The sequence below is a fragment of the Athene cunicularia genome (genome assembly GCF_003259725.1).
Source record: "Athene cunicularia isolate RWA chromosome 10 unlocalized genomic scaffold, athCun1 chr10_part1, whole genome shotgun sequence".
Taxonomy (NCBI): domain Eukaryota; kingdom Metazoa; phylum Chordata; class Aves; order Strigiformes; family Strigidae; genus Athene; species Athene cunicularia.
In genome coordinates this window covers 22334458-22357087 of record NW_020799112.1, presented here as the reverse complement: position 1 = coordinate 22357087, position 22630 = coordinate 22334458, and the positions used below count along the sequence as shown (strand labels likewise).

Sequence of the window (22630 nt, the reverse complement as noted above, 5' to 3'; positions counted from 1 at the left end):
ATGGCTCAGAATAAGCAAATAGTTTGGTAGTATAAATTTTTGAAAAGATAATCAAACTTGGCTATATATTTTTGTAAAATAAAATCAGTATCAGCTACAAAGCCTAGAGTCATTCCGTACGTGCTACCAATCAAAATACTGGAAAATCAGTTAAAGTAATTTGTCTTAGTCTCCTGTATTAAAAAAAAAAAAAGACAACATATTTGAAAGAGTATTGGGGAAAAGCTCTACTTTGCTTTATCAAAATAACTAAGTGAAACTACATTTTAGCTTTACTGTCTGCAGATCTAAGTACCATTGGCCAACCAACAAGTACTCTCTCTAAACAAAGACTACAGAGACAGTCATTTTAAAATTGCGTATTTGTAGGTTCATATATGAAGGTTTAAAAGAAACTCTGCTTTCAGCAATAGCAGTGCTTTGTCTGCTTCTGTTTCAGAGAAAATTAAAACTGTAAACAAAGACTGAGCAAAGTAGAAAGATTTCCAAAAGAAATTGCAGACCACCAGGATTTGGATTTAGGTAATCCACTTAGATTACCATGGCTATGTCTTAAAAGGACAATACTGAGATCACAAAATAGGTCATGTCTACAAGACACAGAACATCCAAGTGAAACAACGACAAATATACAAATTCCAAACAAACACTCAGAGTCATCCCTAAATTTAAGACACCAGAAAAAAAATTTGAGCCAAGGCCATGTATTGACAAACAATAAATATTTTGAAATCAACATTTTTATGCCGCAAACTGGAACAGGGATGAGGTTCAAACAATGCCACCAATACATTAACATGTTCCAGGTAACACAGAAGTGCAGGCAGTGAGGAAAAAGCTTTCAATACCTAAGCCCACAATGTAATACACATTTTGCTTGCTTGTTTTTCCAGTTTCAAAAGCAGAAAATGTTGGACACCAACAGGTCTGGAAGCAGTAGCATTTGCCTAGCAAAACAGGAGTTTGCATCTATTTCTTAGAAATGACAACATTTCTAATACAACACATACCAAAGAAATTAGAAAATTAGAGGCAAGCATCAAGTTATTGACTAAAGAAAAGCCTGAAGTACACTGGTAGGTAGTTCAGGAATTAATAGTGTTAGAAAAAAAAAAAAATGTTTTTTTAATGAGCAAATTAAAAATTGCTGTAGGTGTCTTCGCTGCAAAAGTTAAGGAAAATTCAGCTTTAGAAGTAAAAATAAAATCAAAATATATCAGCTTTCTAGATCAACTTGAGAAAATCTAGGTGATTCCTTCTTCTAACAAGTCCTGGACAACGGCCTTTACGAGGAATTCACCCAACATAAAAAGATCTCAATGGAAAAGTCACTGTTGCTATGAGAAACAGAGCAACTTCCAGATGCTTGGCATGTCAGGCCTAGACAAGGGAATGAAAAATGTCTCTTTCTGACCAAAGAGGCTTTGAGGGGATACTCGTAAAGAATTACCTACTTACCCATCAGATTTGAGTTCATGAAAGGTGTCGGGGACAATCCTTCATGGGGTCCTAATCGACTGTCATTCAAGTGATCACTGTAATGAGGACTGTCTGCAAAACCCTAGAGAAAAAAAGACCAGAGTATTAAACAGATTATTTGGCAGCCCAGCTAATTGAGTGTAATGACACTTTCCTAATTAAACGTGCAGAGTCACAATTGGTCATTAATCACAAAAGTTGGCTTTTGGGTCTATCTCACAGAAATTACTCCCTGATCACGTTTTACTTTCTCCCCCATCAAAAAGAAACCACTTAATTTCTTAGGCTGTGTCCTCACGGACAATGTTTCTAAAACTTGAATAATACTGAGATATTTTGATATCTGAATCCTCTTAGTGCGGAGTCAAACCACTGAGAGAGTAGAATTAGCCTGAAGAACTAACAACTGTTTTCTGGGTTGGTTTTTCCTAAGGTTTCTGTTTGCATTAATAAAACACCACCACAGTAAGAAGGTCAGGAAGAGCCCCTGACATTAGGAAAAGCGTTAGTGCGAATGAGAAGAAATTCCATTTCCCCTTGCGGCGGGTATTGCTGCTCCAGGTTAATAAGCGTGCTGACACTATCGCCTGACTGAGCAGGCAGGTCGCTGACAAAAGGTTTACTTCCAAACAGCCATTAAACAAACAACTTTGTCACCTGATTTGCAAACAAGCACTCAAACTGACACACTGGTTTGGGCTTTTTCTTGCACTGGTACAGCCCGCTTGGCAGGTTGGGGAGGACCCTTAGCAGGTCAGGAAACACTTGGTGATTGAAAGCTTGTGTCAAAGGTGCAGAGACAGAAAACACAGAGGCCCTAGGACGCACATATATTAATGACCCCAATTACTTCAAATGATCTTTTCTACATTTGAAGATGCTTTCAGCTTTTCCATATAAAGGTATGAATATGGTATTTGCCATTCAGACTGATCAGATGTGCACTGAATCGCTCATTCCGTACCAAAGCATCACAGACCCCGTGCTCAGAACTGCGCCTCCTTGGTAGACAAGGCTTTGAAAAACATGTAAACCTTATCTCACAATTCCCACTTACTTCTCTAAGCCTGGTGAGCTGGTAAAGAGAAACCTAAAGCTCAGGCCTAATTGGGGGGTGGGGGGTGGGAATTGTTCACCGCTACCAGAAACCATCCCAAGCGCCCTGGGACTATAAAATCATCAATCACTGAACATTTATCATTTTTCCAGACCGCAGGCTCACACTCAAGACAACATTAATGGGGCTGAAACAGGCCTCACTACCTTTGCAGGCGTGCTGTCAGTTCTACCAAAGGGCCAGTAACTGAGGGCTAAGTAACTGTCACATCACTGCTGCTGCTTACGGATGCATGTCACAACTCTTGCTGCTATTCGCCTTTAAAAGTAATCTTCTGGGAGTCCCAACTCCCAAATGCATCTTTGGCTGACTTTATCTACTTCAGAATCGGCGATACACATGTGATAGGCATTCAGAAACAATCTTAGTGACATTTACAACTTGGTTATGACCACAAGCGTGTCCTCTGGTACCCATGACCCAGCCCCGTCTGTCAGACAAGCCGCGTGCAGCAGCAGCTGCCGAGGAAACGGAGTGGCTCCTAGCTAAGGTCACCACATGTGGTTTATTTTTATGCTGAAATGAAACAAAAAAGAAATTAGATCTGCTGAACACAGAAACAAAAATTTGCAAATGGAAGACCAAAAAAAAAGCTACTACATAGGTAGCCTCCTATTAGACTCTCTGCTTGTACTTATTGTTCTGGGTTTTTTTAAAACCTTTTCCCCCTAAGACAATACTTGGACTATATTTTATTTTTTAAAAGAAAAACATCTAGGAAAGACATGATCAGTGATAAAAGAGAATCCGTATCTCAGACATTCAGAAAGCGGTGTCTAGATAAGCCCCAGAAACGGAAATCTTCAAGAGATCTTTATTTACAAAGTAAATAATAAACCTACTGAAAATCTAACAGGGGTAAGACTCATTTCATACAGTTACACATCACGCAACACCATCTACCCAATGCACAGGAGTAATAATGCTCCTCCCCAAGTTAATATTGCAAATTCCCCCCCAAATAGAGGGATTGGAGAATTGGGTGGATAGTTTACTCGGAAAATAACGTTCCTTCTGCAAAAAATAATTCCTTCAAATAATCCTTTTCATCGTGTCCTTCCCACATACCCCCTCAGTTCCCCAGAAGGCACTTGCATCCAATTACCACAGCATCAAAGTTATATTTCTACACCACTAGACAAACCAACTACTTCATCTACCTGGAAAAGGCTCCAAGAAATCCTTCACAACACTGAAGGCACAGAAAACAGAACATTTACTAGGGGGGGGAAGGCACCAAGGCATATGAAAGCACTTTAAATAGAATTGTTTTTTCTGTACTTGAATTCAACTCCTAAGTAAAATTAATTATGTCAGGCATTACACTCTTTGTCATGCGTTGCAGAATTTACACTTGTACAGAACGTAACTTCTCTCAGCCTTTGTCTGCAGTGGACCTGCGTAAGAGGTCTTAGCTTGGCCCCCATCCTTGACACCAGCTATTCAGGCTTAGGAATGAGTTATGGATTATCAGCTCAAGCACAGAGTTTTGTCTGGATTACAAACACTGGGCTGATTCCCACATACAACTCACACTAAATGAATACAAAATAACCACAAACACATGCAGTTTTTATTTAACAAACTTCTTCTGCACTTCACAAAAGCAAATTAAGCAAAAATCAGACGAGCTCTAAGGACAATGATTTAAATTACACAGTTATTTCAGAGCATTCTTCACATTTAAGCTGTACTTCAAATAAAATTGCATTCCTGATCCCATTCCTTGCTTTTACATCAGTATTGTCAGCTTATATAACAAACAGCATAAAGTTCTACTGGCAAGAGATGTAATCCATCATAGATGAAAACTTTAGAAGCTTCCAATAGCTTCTGAAAAGCTACTGGAAGCTTTTAGTCATACAATCAAGGCTTTAAAAAAATGTATTTAACAAATATGATAGTGCAAATTGACAACATATGTTTACTGCTTAAAGAGGAATGCGGTTGAGAGCTCAAGCCTGCCTGCAACACCAGTAAAGGGCAGTGGTTTATTAAAAGGTACATCCCACCTGTGTGACAGTAAGAGAGAAAACACTATCACCTGGCTCTCAACTCATCCCTCATGGCAAAAGCAACAGAAGGCGTGGGGGGATACAAATAAATTTCTATCGGAGTCCTTTTTCAAATCTATGTTTTAAAGACGACTCAATAACACATACTGCCTGATTTCGTTCCTTCCGTCTGAGAAGGGAAATTCCCGTTCACGGCAGTTTTGAGGACTGCTCCCTGAAAGGGGACTCACTGGATCATCGCTACATTGAGACCGGCTCCGAGCAGAAACAGGAGCTAATGAGCTATGCAAAAGCTCTTCTCCCTCTTGGGAAGAGCTATTCAGCGATGTATACTCTGACCCGACTACTGGAGCAGGCTGGTGATGTCCTCCTTCGGGCCACTGGTGGGCTTCCAAAGGCCTCTGGAGGGCTGCTACCTACTGACACCCGCAAGGCAGGTCTGACACAGAAAGGCCGGGAGGAGACACGCCATCCCAAGCACACATCCCCGTTTCTGCCACCTCTGCTCCCCAGCAAACACACCGATGGATTAGCAAGGATCAGCGTGCACAGTCGGAGTATTAGCAAGTAACGGCAAAGAGTCTGCAACATAGGAGTTACTGGAAAAATTTCTTTTCTATTGTGAGCACCCTATTCTAAAGGGACTGCAGATAGCTCAGAGCACTTTCTATCTACAGGAAGAAAACTGGTTTTGAATATGATTAGATGTCGATGCAATGGCTGTAAACTCAAGGCCATCTTCTTCGTTGCAACCTCTTACATAGCTACTCCAAAGGCAAGCTTCAACCTTCTCAAAGGAAGACAAGCTTTCCTTTCTGTGTTGCGGTAGCCCCAAGCAAAGTCTAATGGGGGCTAACTGTTCCCTCACAGCATTCTGTAATCTTGTCACTGTTCCTTTTGCCACAAGCCTCTCCCTGAATTTCAGTCTGACTGCATGTTTGTGATCAGAAAGTGTCATGTGCATCTACAAATAAAAGCAACAAGTACTGTCTACTAGTAATACCTGTCATGAATTGCAGCTGAAAGATTACTACAAATGAGCACTGCAATTTATCTGAGTAGTGAAGACACTCTCAACACTCAATGCTCTAACATTTTATTCATTTTTCAAGTATTTCTTTGGATTAGGGTGATGTCCTCTAATCATTCCAATAAATTAAGTCTGTCGATTAAAAAAATCAACAGTTGCAAGAGCTTTCATTCCTGCCCTCTTCTGGGTAAGATGCCCCAAGTGTCCAAGTGATTTAGGCTTTATCTGTATTAGGAAGATTTTCCACGCACAGGTATGCTAACACAGCCTTAGTATCTTCCAGAATGTATTGTTCTAGAAGACCCAGAGAAGAGATAGAAAAAACTCAGAAAACACAGTCCCTACTAGGCATGTTTATCCTACCAAGCTGTAGGGGAAGGCCTGACACTATGAGTCTGTGCCCCATCGTACAAAATAAAACCTCCTAAAACTCAGTGTCTTTCAATGACTATATTAAAGCTCAGACATTTTGGGTTAATGTCAGTCACAGAATTCACCTAAGAATAAGCCAAGAAGCCTCCCCAGCTTACTGTTCCTAGCCCTTCTCTTTGCACGCTGCCAGGGTTTCCCTAGGATTCATCCTCTCGCTTTAACTTCCACTTCAAAAACATCAAACTCTTGTCCCTTGGTAATTATTTTCTGAAGTCACACCAGGATTTGTCTGCGTAAATGAAACTGTACTCCTGACCCCAACTCAAGTCATGGGTTTTTTGATTTTGTTTCTAAATAAGCACAACATCCTATTTCCACTGCAGGGTAAAATTTGAAAAAGCGAAGGACACGCTGTAACTACACGGCACGCAATTTTCTCATGCATCTACTGACTGCACGGAATACCTTCTTCCAGTACAGGTCACTACTCCACAGCGGTTTACTTGCTCAAGTCTGCTAAACTACAAAACCCAGACTTTTCTTCCATGTTTCTCATCCCTCAGCAAGCCCTCTCCCACACAAGTCCCTGGGAGCAGAGCACCACCACCCCCAGCTGTGGCTCATGACCCAGCTCCCCATCACTAAGTGCGTATTTGCATTTTAGCAACTTATGCTATAGCTCAATTATCGCCTTTAAATAAAGACATTAAAATTCCACTCAAATAAATGGTTGACTTCACAGTTTGATGTGGCTACAGACCAAAAGATTAAATTTAATGAATGCTGCTTCCAATTCCTTGAGTTTTATAGTTTGGCTGAGCTTCACTAACAAATATTAATTGTTTGAAACTCAGGAATCCTGAGGTCCCTTCCAAGCTAAATTTAGCTATGATGATCTGAATCAGGACACAGTCATCTAAATGACTAATGTGTAGATGAACGACAGCGAATCTACTGCTGAAATCCACTTTATTCCGGATTATCGGCCTCTCCAAACTAATCTGAGCATTCTAAAACCAAACCAGAGGGGAAAAAAACACAGGGGGAGGGGCGTGGAGGAAAAGAGATGCAGAGACAGGACAGACGGACAGATCCAGACACTGCCTGCGCCCGGGCAGCTTGGGGGCAGCCACTGACTGCAGATCCGACAGGAGGCTCGGGGCAACAGCCACACCAAGGTGTCCCAGCTAATTTAAAAGATTATGGATGATGCGATCATGTACGTTTCCAGAAATAAACGGCCATTTTGTTCTGAAAGAGTATTTTCAATCATTGAATCTATGTTATTTGTCAGTGGCTCCTACAGAGCCAAAACCTGGCTGGGTCTGTTGAACACACAGATCAGAAAGAACCTTGCAGACACGATACGAAGGTAAGCTCAAGAGGAGAGTGCTCTTGCTGTTCTCCTTGAGGGTCACTGCACCATTAATTTATCTCACCCAAACACCAAGAAACATTACATTGTCACAGGTCAGGGTACAAGTCCATGTAAATCACTGTCTACTACTAGTCGGGAACAATAACATTTCCAAAGTGACCAAATTTTACCTGAGAGGAACAGGGAAAGACACAGAAGACAGCAAAATGTGTATGTTCCTGAGTATACCTCTGCCAAAAAAGCACTAAAGAAGCACAGAGATCCACACAGCTCTATTTTAAATATTCAGTCTATCATTTTTAAATAAAGTACTTCATACAATTTGAGTAACTTTAAGTCTGAAAATACGGAAATTCCAGTCAACTCTACAAGAACAAATCAAGTCTGAAAACTTATTTTTCAGTCCCTTATACACAGACTATCAGTTCAGATGTTACAACTGCAGCTGTACTTGACCATATTTCATAATCCTATGGACCAGAGCGATATGCAGAGACTTCTCTGAGAGAATGGGGCATGTAGGGTAAGTCAGTTCGTGGCTGAACATAATTAGTGAACAACGTATAAACCTCCTACGCAACAACAAAATCCAACCAACTGGCATTATGATCAAAAACTGAAACGAAAAGCAGCTCCATCAACAAGCAAGTCTTTTCTAACACGACCAACAATGCATGCCTCCAGCAGCACACTCTGCTCTGACACTACCGACCGCCCTAAGGACACACTCGGTCTGTCACAGGTCAGACAACGACGGTAGCTTTAGAACTACAGCGTGGGGGGAGTGCAAACAGAGCAGGCAGGTGATGACGGGAGACTGCCTGTACTTCTCAGACCATCTCACCTCCACCACCATCAGTGCCTGCACAGCCCAGAAGCCCAGAGACCAAGCTGCAGACCCATGTGATGTGCCAGGCTAACACACCCGTCCTCCCTCGGCGGGCTGCATGCACCATGCCCAGGCTGCCGAGAACAGCAGCACCGCCACCCCACCTCGCTGCACCCTACCTGGTAACCGGGGGAATGACGGCAGCTCCCTGACGGAGATCACCCAGCTGCACCAGGAACAGGGAGCTGTACACTGCCTAGCTTTAATTCTGATTCTCTTCCACTATCAGCGAGTTTTAACCTTCCGCTACAATATCCTACAGACAGAAATGTGGCTTTCTACGTTACCTGGTCACCTGCTACACAGTGGGGGGAAAAGCGGGTGTCGCTACCCCAGATCTCAGGTGTTACTGGGAAGAGCCACGAAAGCTTTTGCACATACCCTCCAAGCGTTACCGTGCGTTACATGCTTTGTAACAGCTCTAAAAATGTTCATTAGCTTATTTCCACCTATCAAGCGGAAAGAGATGAAAACTATGTGTGCAGGAATGGAATATGAGAACAACTGAAAACACAGTTTGTTTATTTTTAACCTGGTAGAGCTGAACAAGGAATCTGTTTGGAAATAATCCCCATTTTCTCCAGTTCTACACCCATTTCAAGGAAGTTAACTTAGTGAATGAGAAATCTGCCATTAAACAGCTAAACCCAGTGGCCAAATACACTGCTCTAAGCTCTTGTGAGACAGATATCAACATGGTATGTAATGGGACAATTCCCTGGCCGCATGGAAAACTAATCTGTGAACAAATTCCAATGCTAATTTCAATGATAGGTAGTTGCAATAAAAACAAAACAAACACCAAAAAGAACCCCAAACCAAAAAACTGCTTCTCCAGTATAGCTCAAGTGAGTGAAACCAGATTTTTCTACCTCTTACCTAAGCTATAAACCAGATACAAAATAATATAATAAGTGCAGTCAACATACTTTTAATAAATGCTTAAACACTTTAAAACCTAACTAAAGCATCCAGAACTTAAATATCGGAACTTGCTTTGAAAAGTGCTGCACAGAAGTCAAATTACAATGTAAGCTGCATTTGCAAAAGTGTCCTGTTCACTGAATATGGCATATTTAATTTTGGCTTTGATTTCACACTGAATCATCTGCTTACTTACAGAATACATCAGGAAAAGCAAATAACCAGCAGAAGAACCACCAAACAACATCCCTCCCCCGCAAAAAAAACCAACAGAGGACAAAAAGGACACAAATACAACAGACTTGATAACACTTACTGTATTTCTGTGTCCCTCTTGTCTTGTTTTGCTATTTAACAGCTTCCTTTCTTGTTATGTACCTGAGATTAAGAGGTATAAAATACTATTTCAAAACCTATCTCATTACTATTTTTTTTGACTTCTTTGTAAATTAAAAGTACTACTCATGGTGGGGACCAATAGTTTGGGCATATAGTAATTTGGGTTCCAATTCACGTCTGAGCATTTGACATACAATAGAGCACATAACCTGTTGACTGATGCTACAAAACCATCTCAATCTAGCAGTGGTATCTTGATCAGTTCAACTCTGGCTTCAAGTAGATCTATAGCAGAGTTACATAAATGAAAAGGAGAAACTGCACACTCAGTACCAAAGCTAGATTCCATGTTAAATCAGGTCAAAATGTACACTCGCAGCTTCACTGCAATATACAGGCTGGAAGATACTTGAAACACCCACAGTTCAGATACTGAAAGAAAAATATCCCAGCTAATTTATGCTAAACTTTTAACAGTTAAAATATATATATAAAGGCTATCCGGCAAGGAAATGTCTTATAAAAAATATTTTTAGGTTTGCTTGATTTGGAGACGGCAATCTAAACAGATGAAAACCTAACTTGGTCCTTTTATTACAAAGACATGTTACAACAAAAATCACAACAATGAAAGAAAACCTCACAGAGCATGATTCTTGATGAGACAAGCAATCATTAGCCACACCACCATAAAAACTATGGTGGGAAAAGGTTTAATTAAGAGATAACGTTTATCCAAAAAAACCCCTGATTATACCAGTTTGTAGCTAGGTTACGAGAATAAATTACAACTCCCAAATAATGTGGGGAAGCTAAAAGGTTCAGGAGCATCTCACAACGGGAAGACAAAACTTCCGAGTGTCACTGTGCAGCAAACACACCACTTGGTTCAAGTACCTCGGAATTTGCTTCACAGAGCTCAGTAGAGCAAGGCTTTCAAAAAGCAGCTTTACAGACCTCTGCAACACACACCGAGAGCCAGCCACCCCTCTAATGCAAGGGATTATGAACACCGGCAAAAATATCTCCAGCTCCCTATCACTCAGATAAGGGACGGACTTGGATATATTAACCAGGAGATATGCACTGAAAAGCCACCACTGCTGCACATAGAGAGTAAAAGCAAGACTGGAGAGTTGGAAGGAAAACAAGCACCACAAGAGACGGAAAATTCTGACACAGTACTGGACATGGACTTCAGTGTAACCTTTGAAGAATAAGGGAGACCATGAGCACTTCACAGAATTCCACTGACTTGCTAATCACCATTCCAGAATTATTCCTCTAAAAATATTACAGCTTTCCTATGTTTTTTCTCCCCCCGCCCAGATACATTTGTAAATTATTCATTTTTCTAACAAAACATTTGGCCTAGGCAAAAGAGATTTTACACAGAAGTCACTCATGTCTCAGCATGCACCTTTTCACCCATTTAAGATCACCCCACCCAATTCTAATACAAACACCCACTGCCCTTTCAGTGTTAGAATGCTATTTAACATTATTAATGAAAAAAAACAAGGTTTTATATAAGGTTTTCTCAAAGCCTGCAGTGATTCTCAGCCTTCAATGTTAGTTCAAAACACTACTGAAATGAGAATATTGTAACTTTTACAAAGGTATTACCAGAGACTCTTAAAATAAATTAAGATGCTATGGCATATGAGAGAAGGATCTTTTGTGAATTAATTCTTGATCAAAAGATTACAATATATAAACAAACATCACACCCCAAACACAGGAAAATACCTCCAAGTTTTCACAATGAAGTTACCAATGTTCCTCCCCCACTTTCCCAAAAAAACAGGCTCAGACCAACATTCTTCAGCAATTCCAACAATTCCATGAATAAATCAAAAATAGTGAGTGAACAAAGACATAGTAAAAATTTACTGATAACAGAAAACATTTAAAAACAATCCTAACTAAATGTTAGTGCAGAGTTGCAAGGCAAGTTCTCCATGAAACTGTCAATAAAACAGCAGACAAAATTCGGTGTAAATACAAAAGAAACGTGTTCAAAAATAACTCAATGTCATAACAATGTGGTAACTACTGTACAATATAAAAAAAAATTATTTTTCTATAGTTTTTGAAACAATATCACTTCAGAGCTCAGTGACAGTCAGAAAATGTAAGACTTGGTAACGAGTAAGAAAGGCATAAAGAATCAAAGTATCCCCACAAAAAGTGATGGAATCCTCTCATCACCCTCACTCTACGGTTATACGGAAGCAGAAGGATTCAGAGAATGGCACCAAGAACTAACCAGGGGTTAGAAGTTACTGTACGAACAGAGACCCATAGATAACAGCTCTTCAGTCTGGCTGAAGGGACACACGAGTGGCACGTAAAAGCAAGATGCTGGGGCGCGGGGTGGGGCGAGGGCTATGCACTACACAGCAGTAACAGCCCACCATCGCCGTCCAGAACACAGGAACACGCCAGAACACTCAAGACAAAAACACTGATATTTTTGCCACAAACCACTTGTAGTTATTGCCAAAACTGTTACCAGTCAGAAAAAAGCAAAACTTTCAGAGAATGAGTCCACCAAGAGCTGTAAGAACTACGTCCCAAGGGTCATCTCTGTCCAGGAAATCTCCTAAGCCCCTACGTGCTGGGCTTGGCCAGGAGCGTACAACAGTGAAGATGGCAAAATTATTTACCCCGTACTCTTTCCTTAAGCATCACTGCTGGACTCAGACCAGCTACACTGACCCGGACAGACCTTTGGCAGGAGGTGGGAAAGGAAGATCTCCTTCAGCCATTCTTCCACTACCTCATTTAATTAGCCTTTAACAAGTGTGTACTTAACTATCACCAAGTTCCTATTCTATTTAATTGAAACCTGCTTATCTTCATGTACCTTTGGGAATTCCAGGCAATACAGGGCCAACAACTTAAATGCTTAAATTTGTCACTGTATTGTGACCTTTAAAGAAAAACTCCAGTAGTAGGCTGCAGATTTTAAATAAAAAATACAAACATCACACACAAGATAAAAGAATAAGTGGTACCTCTTGAGGTTTCAACTTTTCTATGTCTGTAGAGAGGTCTGAGCTTTTTCCATGAAGACTGCCATTTTCCTGTAAACAGGCAAGCGGTAAGAACAATTAGGACAAGAATAACAATCTCTGTTGAAATTATGGGGAAAAGCACTGGATTTTGAAGTTAAAGGTTGAACATGTAAGACAATTATAACTTACTTAACCTGGGTATGTTAATCACCACAAGGAATAATCTAGCGATGTAAAAGATTTAAGTGCATCATTCAGCATGCCTCCTGAGAAACCCTGACCTATATTCTTACGATACAGACCCACACGCTTATTTTAGCTCCTCCTCGGAGTCATCTGATCTGGCACCATATGAAGTACTAGTCAGAACTTACCTTTATTCAAAGCTCTGAACCATCAGTATAATGTGTATCGTTAGTTGAAAGAAAACCAAACAGAGACCACACATCTTACCCCAAACTTACACATGCAAACTTGATTTAGACTGGTAAATGAAATCTGGTGGGTTTTCAGCGATTTCGGTGCAGATGAGAACTTTGTTCTACTCTTCTGCAGAATGTGGCCATGGGATGAATTAATCTCAACCGTTAGCAATTCTACATACATACAATAGAGATTTCTAGTGTTCATCACTTTTTTTGGTGAAAACACAGGAATGGTGTTTTCCTGTAAAAGGAATTCAGTTTTCTTTAAAAGAAAACTGTTGTCATTTATATGACATCCCATTCTTCATTGCTTCGTCAGAGCCTCCACAGAAAGTTGTTTTCTTCCCCCCCTCACTACCAAATTCCTAGGTGCACTGAAGGCCGAGGAAGGGATCCGTGTTCATGGGCCAAAGCCTCTGAACCCCGCCGGAGAGGCACTTCACCCCGACTGCAGAACAGCTGTCCCACCCCGGGACAGCCTGCCTTCGGCCTCAGGCAGGAAGATGCTACAGCACAGAAAACCAAGGAGATGCACATGGGTTTTAGTCTGTCTAAGCCCACCACCAGCGGCTGATGCCTCCTAAAGCAGCCCAAGCACGCTGGGCTCTCGGGCAAACCCAAACCTACCCGCATCCACAGCCTGCCCAGTGACCCCCAGGAACTGGCGCTGCACCCCTCAGGGCTGGGGAGCCGACAGCTCCCAGGTGAGCCCACCCCAGGACAGACTTTATGCACAGTCTAATGTCATGTTCTGTGCTAACATGAGACTAGCTCTTACATTTACATCAATTACCAGGTTTTCCAAAAAGAAAGTTAGTGTAGTAAAACACACGTAAACTTCCTATAAACGGAATTTAGGACTACTGGGGTTTTTTTCAAAAAAACTTTCCAAAAAATCAGACAGCATTAACTGTCAATTCTCTAAAACTGAACACAACGTTTTTAGCCTGAATTAAGAAAGACCTATTAGAACAGTATGCTCCAGCTCAAACAAAAACGAACATGTTCTTTTTTAAAAACAAAACAAAAACTCCCAGATCACATGCTATAAATAATTGGTGCTTCAGAAGGAACTCTTGGTATCATCTCAAATTACCAGCCTGCAAGAGAAAAATCCTCTGCACTTAGCCAGCAGCAGAAGAAATATTTCAATAACATTCTGGGGACAGTTTCCATCAACTCTTAACAATATATTCAGTTTGGCTAGAGTCCAACTGGCTTTAGCTGAAACTGTCCTAACATAAATTATGATTCTGCAAGAATTCTTTGCTGGGAGGATAAATTTCTTTCTTTCTGTCTCACTTTTTTTTTTTTTTCCATAAATATAAACTATTTCAAGTCCAAGATACAATTTCTGGGGGGGAAAGGGACATCTGATGTATCAGAATTTAACATCACTCTTTTTCCTGAAGCCTTCCATAGGGCTCAGGACAAACACATATTTACATTTGTTCTTCTTAAAGATACACCCAAGTAGCACTAACCTCTTCCTACGATTCTAACTTCTGGTGTACCTCTGTTAGAGCACTAACATCTGCCTTTATTACCAACTGTGGGGTATAATGGTATTATTTGTGGAGGGTTTGATTCTTGTCCAGTGTTTCATTTTCCTAGTTGTGATCTTCAGCTATAAAAAACCCCAAAAACCAAGACACAAACCCACAAACAACAAAGAAACAAACAAGAGGCACCCTGACCTTACATTACTGGAACATTAGCTGGCTGATCCTCTGATACGAACAGATATGTGATTAATACAGCCACACAGCCAGTGAATCACAAGCTCAAATTCCAGTCAGGTCAGCTTAATTGATGATTGATTAAAATTGATCAGCAACATAATAAATAAGTATCAAAACATAAAACACTTGAAATGAGAATGCACATTACGTAAAGCTGCATAATAAGATTCCATTTCCAGTGTAGAAGAGGCATCTAAAGGCTGGGCTTCATGCCTCAAATTGTGCAGGATGTCTTTAAAAAATACCTAATTTCTATGTTGCACAGAAATACTTCCGCAACCTATAAAGGTCTTCATCTTCTTATTATGACTTATTCACCAAAGGTCAATGAAAAATATCAGGACTTGTGGATAAATCTCTCTAATACTCTATTCCAAAGTCAGCAGGTTTAACAACGCCCAGTGAGCTGGCCAAGACCTTGCAGCCCACCCACTTCATCCCACTGCGACACAAAGCTGCGAAGGTGAAAACCTGCCCAGCTCTCTGGCAAAGGTGCAGACCAGCACAGCTCTCTGGCTCTCTGAAATCAGAACAGAGTAAAACCAGCCCCGTCATTTATGCTGTATATTTCTAGTAATTAATTCATTAGGTACTTAGCTCATTGGCTTTTTAGGGAGTAGATATTCATAAGAAGAAAACTGAGTAGATGAAAGGGAATGTGATTTACTAAGAGGAAAGGATGCTCCTGACCACCGAGTTGGGTTTTAAAAAGGCAGTAATATTTTAGGATATTAGATAATATCAAAAACCTTTAGCTCAATAAGCAGGATGGATGAAGCTGCAATAGGAACAGGAGGAAGGTATTTAAAGAGAAGCCTCTCCCCAACATCATGACACAGCAGATACTATAGCAGGCAATGCTAACGGAGAGGCAAGCGTTCCCTACGCTTTGCCAATAAATCTGCTCCTGAATAAGTAACACGACTTCTACTTTCGTTTTCTGACCATAAGGAAATAAAACACATGCTCATCATTCAAGCATAGAGTTATGTACAATTTACTTTCATAAATTCTTAACCTATATATTTTTTTAGCCTTAGAAATCTGAATCGCTATTGCAGCATATCAAAGTCATTAAAGTCTCTAAGAGGTGCTAATCTGTGTCTTTAAAGCAGCTTACCCTTCAAAAACATTGCCAAATTATCTGCTGATTTTCACTGTACATTCCCATAAACTTTCACTATGAATTATGATGTGAAACCTTACCCTTGAAGATTCATACGAAGGACTTGGCTGACCACTTGTTCCCCAGGACGTGGCACCTGTTCGCTCATCCATACCTAGCAATTAAAAGAAAAATACGGACCCATAAGAAAAGGTAGCAAAAGCATAACGCGCTCTGATGCAACCTGAAAGCCGATTCATCCGCCTCCATTCACTTCAAGCAAATTCATCAGCTTCCATATACTTAAAGCAGTATTCCTAAAAACAAAACTTGAGATGAACAGTTGCCTGGTTAATGAAGCTGGCTAACAAAGCAACCTACTCATTTGGACACCTGCAGCTGCTGAAAACAGGAGCATAAAAAAGTCAAGAAGATTTGCCAGTCTGCAGTGTCTGCCCTACCCAATCCGTAAGAAATTAGCATGAGTAACAAAACAAGCACAACCACGTTAGCCTGGCTTTTTGCACAGCCTGATTCATCCTGCATCTTAAGCATTGAACATTGCAGCACATACTGTGAAATGTATACTTGTTATCGACTCTTTGCTCTCATCTCTTGCTTAAGTATTGTAAAATGTGCAAAATTATTTCCCCTGCTTGGTCTTTACGTGACACGCAAGATATTTTAGCATAAGGGGGGAAAAAGGCAAGACAGTCTGATTATATTTCAATGGCTTAAAAAAACCCTATCATGGTGTCTGCCCTACTAAAAGAGGAATCTTTTTTAACTCTGTAACGGTTCTTGTAGAATCGGTTCCCTTTATGCAAATCCAGGTTACAGCTCAAAAGAGAAAGGGGAAGGAAAAAAATAGGGAGATCTTTAAACTCAGTATCAGAATGTATATCCCCTGCATTATTTAGTCAACAATTAGAAATATTGTCGCCAACGCTGTCACCAATTACTTTCCACTCAAAGGTAATTGGTTAAACATCTTTAAACCACGTTCCAAAGCAACTAATTGCAAAAGTACCTGAAATCCTATAGCAAATTCATTCCTACAGGATAAGGTTACTGTTCCAGTAATTAGGTTCCTTATCTGGATCACAAGACCATTTTTTTTACCAGGTGGAACACTCCGACCCTAAATTGCAGACTTCCAGGCACTTTGCCCTACAAACACAACGCAGGAGTTCCCCGTCACCCAAACTTCTCTCCGAGAGTTTTGATACAGAGCACATAAATTCTTTGTGGCATATATAAATCTTCATAAATAGCTTAATGTCATCGTTTATAAATAAGAACTAGGTGTCACAATTTATAAATAAGAGCTGAGTGCAAGTGACTCCATGCAGTCATCCCTAAACCCTAACTTTGTACTGCAACTACCAAATTTTCATGCATGTGTCACGGCCACACGACAAAATACGACGCAAGGAAATACTGTGAACAGCTACCCATGGAGTAAGAGTTTTCTAGTCACGATCTCCTCCAGACGCGGGTGTTGTGAAGAGGGAGAACACTGCTCTGACACAGGCCAGCAGCAGGCCTGCGGAAGCGCGACGCAGTCGCCCAGGTGAGAACTACAGACACCTGTGTGCTGCAGCAGGACCCCCCAGGCCGGAGAACACTTGGAACGCCGAACCACCCCTGCACTGAGCCAGCGGGTCATGGAAGTTTGCTGCGTTTCGCAGCTGACGGCATTGTTGTCATTTCATTGTAACTGATCCAGGAGCTGAGTAAAAAGTCGTGGCTGGCACCGACAAAGGCAAAAGTAATCTTTTGGCACAACCAACTCTTTTCTGCCAGAAACAACAGCGCTAGTAATCCAGCCATTATCATAACAACTCTCCCATTGCTTTAGTTTCAGAGAGACATATAGTAGGAGGGGGTGGAGGGAAGAAAAGAAAAATATCTCACTTCAAGACAAAGTCTTTGGGGAAGTCTAAGACACAGTGCGTTATATCAACCCGTTTCGGAAATATATCAGCAGATAATGGTTATGCATAGAGTGTTTAGATGCATGACCCCTAATCAGTAAAACATGTTAATCATTTAAAAGCTTCAGTCAGTGGGACATAAGGACTTATGTTAAGGTTCTGCTAAATCAGCACATGTATAGCTAAAACTTCTCGTATTTTAATTCTACCATTTGAATTATGCAAATAAATTGTTTAAAGAAACTGCTCTAAACCAAAATGTAACAGTTTAAGATTGGGAGGAAAACTAATCTCTAAATAGTTGCGAGAATTCTTTCTTCTACAAAAGCCCAGTACAGTTAGCTAGCCAGAAATATCAACACGCTTCCTTTTTTTCTGCCAGGTGTCTTTTTCCTCCTTTCCATGCAGAATTTTTTCTTTTCTTACAAGCCCAAAACAGGCTTCCATCTATACCTACCCTTTAATTAGAACTTGCACACGAGGCACACGCATTGACCCTTTAGAACCTCCTTGAACGCTACAAGGAAGAACTTCATACACGGAGTACAGGACGCTGGCACTCTGATTACTACAGCTTGGCATCTGGAACAACAGCCCTGCTGCCCTCAGCCCCCATGGCACAGCACACACCAAACGAACGGAGAACCAACACCACTCCTCCAGGAAACCAGCCACGTGGCTACGACGGTGCTCAAGGAATCTGTTCTGGTTTGTACACTTACGGTTTTTCCACTGATGACATGAAAACCAACAAATGCTGCAAGAAACAAAGACCCAGACGATCTCTAGCTGGCTGGGCACAACCAACCACACACATTTTGATACAGCCCAAGGTAGTTCTATGTGAATGAGCCAGGAGCATAAGACACCTTCCAGATGAGAGGAGAGCCTCAAGTGGGGAACACACAGTGAGAACGAACATAGGAGTCATCTATAGTGAAGTCTCAAAGCAGAAGTGTCATCAAAAGGGTTCAAGTGTTTCCCTGGGAAACACAAAATAGAACGGAGAAACTAGGGGGATCACCACCCTCCTATACCCCCTTCCACAAGGAAACACGGTGTCCCAGTTCAACTCATCACGAATGCTAATGGGCCCAGGAGAGCTGTGACGGTCAGCAGAGCACTGGAAAACACGTGTACAGGGAAAGGCTGCAGTATCCCAGTCAGTTTAGGCAAAAAAAGGGGAAAATCAACAACTGTATCTTATAAAGGTCTAACAACAGAGACGTGCAGCCAGGCAGACACAGGTACAACGAGGGTCTGCCTCCACTTCCTTTTTTTGGTGGGCACTGAGAATGAAAAGTTACTGAAATGACTCGTGAGTTGGTTTCATAGTCCTGAACCAAAGCTGGCTGCTGCTCTAGCAGATACACCAGAGTCTACCCAGAGCAACTCCGTGAGCTTGACCTCTGCGCCAGCAGAGCCAGCGGCAGCGTGGGCCTGCTCCGGCTCACACGGCACCTCCCTGCGCCCAGTGCCGCTGCCGGGGGGGGCCTGGGGGGCCGGGGGCCAGGCCCTCGGCAGCTGTGCAGAGCACAGCACACACCCGGACCACAGGGAGGGCCGAGTGCTCCCCGCTCCCCTCGGCAAGGCTGGGCCGAGCACTCACAAGGATGCTTTCTGGCTCTATGCACCGAATTCTAAAAAGGCTTTGCTTAACGTCACTTCTAAGACGGCACCGTGAGCATTTCAAGCTCTTCTAGAAGAAAAGCTTAGGAAGCCTGTTGCCTCATTACTCCAACACACGTATTCATTCTGAAGAAACACGTCCAAACATTCATCTAATGAAAAAACTGGATCTTACAATCAAACTGAAATGAAAGTGGTTGTTCTTGCTGGTGTAAGGCAAAGAAGACCATATTTAAAACTTATTTCAAGAGACACAGGTTCGTGTAAACAAGATAACATACTTTATAGGGTTACCATCTGCTATGATGTTGATCAAATAAATGATTTGACAAAAAAAAAAAAAAAAAAAAGATTGTTATACTAGGTACTCAAGGTGTGAGCTTTTATCTTTTATAGCTTCTTCATCCAATTTTGTTTCAAAGTAATGATATTCCTTCAGATAAGATTCAACTGAAATCAATTGCAAAAAAACCTAGAGCAAACACCACACCAGCATTGATTGTATTTTGCATCTTAGACACCCAAGCAAATCAATGTACCATTAAGAGCCTATATTGCAATGGTCTTTTGTGAAGTATGATACAAATTATTACCTAAAATTGTATTTTAGGTCTAGACTTTCTAGTAAGAGGATGCAAAGAGAAATATTATTGATAGAGAAATAGTATCTCAAGTAAAAATTTAAAATTTCAGTAGGTTAACACTAGTTCTCAGTCTCTTCTTGTTGATTCCAATAGAAAATATTTCTCATTTTATAGCAGACTTAATATTTTTAATAACATAATAAAATCATTTATATTCTACCAAAGTACCTGAAATTTGCCAGTTAAATAAACAAGTAAAGACAAGATATGTAGTTCTACACATTTCTTACTAGGCACGGGGGGGAACCACTCAAAACCAAAAGCGTCTTTGACAACAGATGTCATGTGGTGGGCTTAAAATATACAAACCTAAGGGCATTAATCAAATTGAGAAGAGAAATGAAACCTATCAACACTCTACCAAATAAGTGCTATTGGGATAAACTCAGAGGTAACATTACGATTAGGTGAAAAGACAAAGCATTTTCATTTCAGACTATAAGAGTAGAGGGCTTTCTCTCCACCCACCCCCCCAGAAAAGCAAGGGGAAGTACTTCAAGCATTGGGGGGGTAAGAAACTTCAACTATCAATCCATACTGCTTCCCAGAGGATGTCCCGACTGCCTCACAGCGTACGGATACGAAGCTTCCCCCATCCCTCCAGATCCAGGACAGTTCCTCCCCAGCACTGCAGCCGATTACTGGAGGCACAGCGGGAGGAGCAGTGTCCCTTTTTGTACCTTCTGCTCCAGAGGAGATTAATGCAAGGGCTACAGACAGGTCAGAGAAACACTACACGGAGTCAGAGCTGTCTGGTACAAGCTCCGGACAACTCCTTCAGGAAACGTCCCCAGATAACTTCATTAACTGGCGCGACGCTGCTCGCTCTCCTGCCCGTTCCGAGCCTGGCACTCACAACTGAACGTTTAAGTCACTGTGGCGTCTAAAAGTGACATTTCTCCTGCTCTTAACTGTTGGTTTCAACATCCATCCCCGCCTGCCCAGCCAGGTTGATAACACGGGAGTTGGGGTTTAACTACCAGCCTCTCTTGACAAACATTTAAAAGCACAAGAAAGCCCTGCAAGGGCTGCAGCCGCCCTGAGGCGACACCCCTTATCTCAATTATTACTCCTAAAACATTGGCTTCCATTTGAGTATTTTTCTTTGCAAAAAGATCAGTTTGCAAGATCTGTTTAAAATATCAACAGTGATTATTAATAGTATTAAATAAATTAATTTGCGTTTTTGAAGCATTGTTTATCCCGGAGAATCCCAGAGCATGATTATCTCACATAGCAAAGAATAAAGATCCACTATGGCAGCTATTGTGGAGATTATTTTAGGAGTAGGCAATAAAATATGCTACACAAAGTTAATTTCTACCCCCAGAATAAGCAACCACAATTAAAGCTTCACTAAAACAAAATTATTCAAGCGGGAGGAATGTAGAGCAAGTACATAACTTGCCTGGGCAATAACCAAAACTTCGACCAAAAATAGTATTGACAGGTGTTAAAAATTAGTTGTGACTTAAAGCATTTCAGCAAATTGAATTCTCTCTTTATGGAAAGCATTTTAAAATCTGTACTTTCATACTGAAAATTATTTACAAGCACAGTATTTTTGCAGGTCAGCACACAACTTTCGGGTGCACATTTGAAGAACTTCTTCTAATGCAGCAAAATAACTACATGGTACCAAGTCAGAATAAAATGGAATAAAATTGTGCTGGTTCAGGAAACCTGATGAAAAGCTTTAATTTGTTTTAACAATGTCTATTAACATCAAAACTCAGTACCAGTAATACAGTTCCTGCATAACTAACAAATATGGTTTAGATTTGTTTCCACTCATTACCTAAATACAATTTGCTATTAAAAAAATAAAAGAGGCAGTTACTACTTTTAACTTAATTTCACAAACAACCCTATTCATTTCTAGTAATAAGGCCCATGTATTCCCTAAGAACACCACGAGGTTATTAGTTGCTGTAGCAGCAGTGCTCTCACAAATGTCACCAGTTCCCTGCTTCCCTTGCCTCGTACTGGCCGCTTCCTAGACTCTAGTTCACGTCACGGAATGCACCAAGTGACCTGGCACGACCTGGACACTTTTAATACAATACAACCTGCTCAAAATAGAATTGGAACTGCCAATTCCCACCTGAAGTGTGCTAAACCAGAAAACTACACACGGCTACATCCACCTTGCCAGAAAAAGTACATGAGGTACTGTTCGAAGAGGAGAACAGATTTACGATTCCATACGTATTACGGTGCTTGCAACACATTTGGGGTTTGTCTGTGTTTATTCAGACAGTTCAAGCATAAGATAATGACAAAAACTATAAAAACCCCAGCATTTAAACTAGGGGGTTTTTTTTTAATTTCCTTACAAATTCAGAGGTGCTCAGAGCACTACGCAGTACAGCTATTCTTTTCTTTTCCCCAGAAAAAAAAATTATTTCCCTTTATTAATACAAGCTTTAATATTATTCTTCCATCCAAATTGAGGTTACAATTCTAAAGTAAAAATTCAAATGTTAATCACTGATTATATGCTGTATATAAATAATTTTTACATGTGGGCACACACAGTGTATTTTGAAACCTTCCTCGTTACAAATGTGAATAAAGCAAAGCAG

The 22630-nt window shown here is 40.9% G+C and overlaps 1 protein-coding gene across 6 annotated transcripts in view; it reads right to left on the bottom strand.

The window, feature by feature from the left end:
- The window catches only part of TCF12 (transcription factor 12), a 169803-nt gene that overhangs the window by 108120 nt on the left and 39053 nt on the right, over positions 1–22630 (bottom strand). For all 6 annotated transcript variants that reach the window (XM_026855652.1, XM_026855653.1, XM_026855654.1 and 3 more), the window contains exons 3-5: positions 15937–16010; positions 12564–12632; positions 1459–1561 (exon numbers count right to left, since the gene is read on the bottom strand). In XM_026855652.1, coding sequence (XP_026711453.1) covers positions 1459–1561; positions 12564–12632; positions 15937–16010 — 246 coding nt within the window. The remainder of the gene's footprint in view (positions 1–1458; positions 1562–12563; positions 12633–15936; positions 16011–22630) is intronic.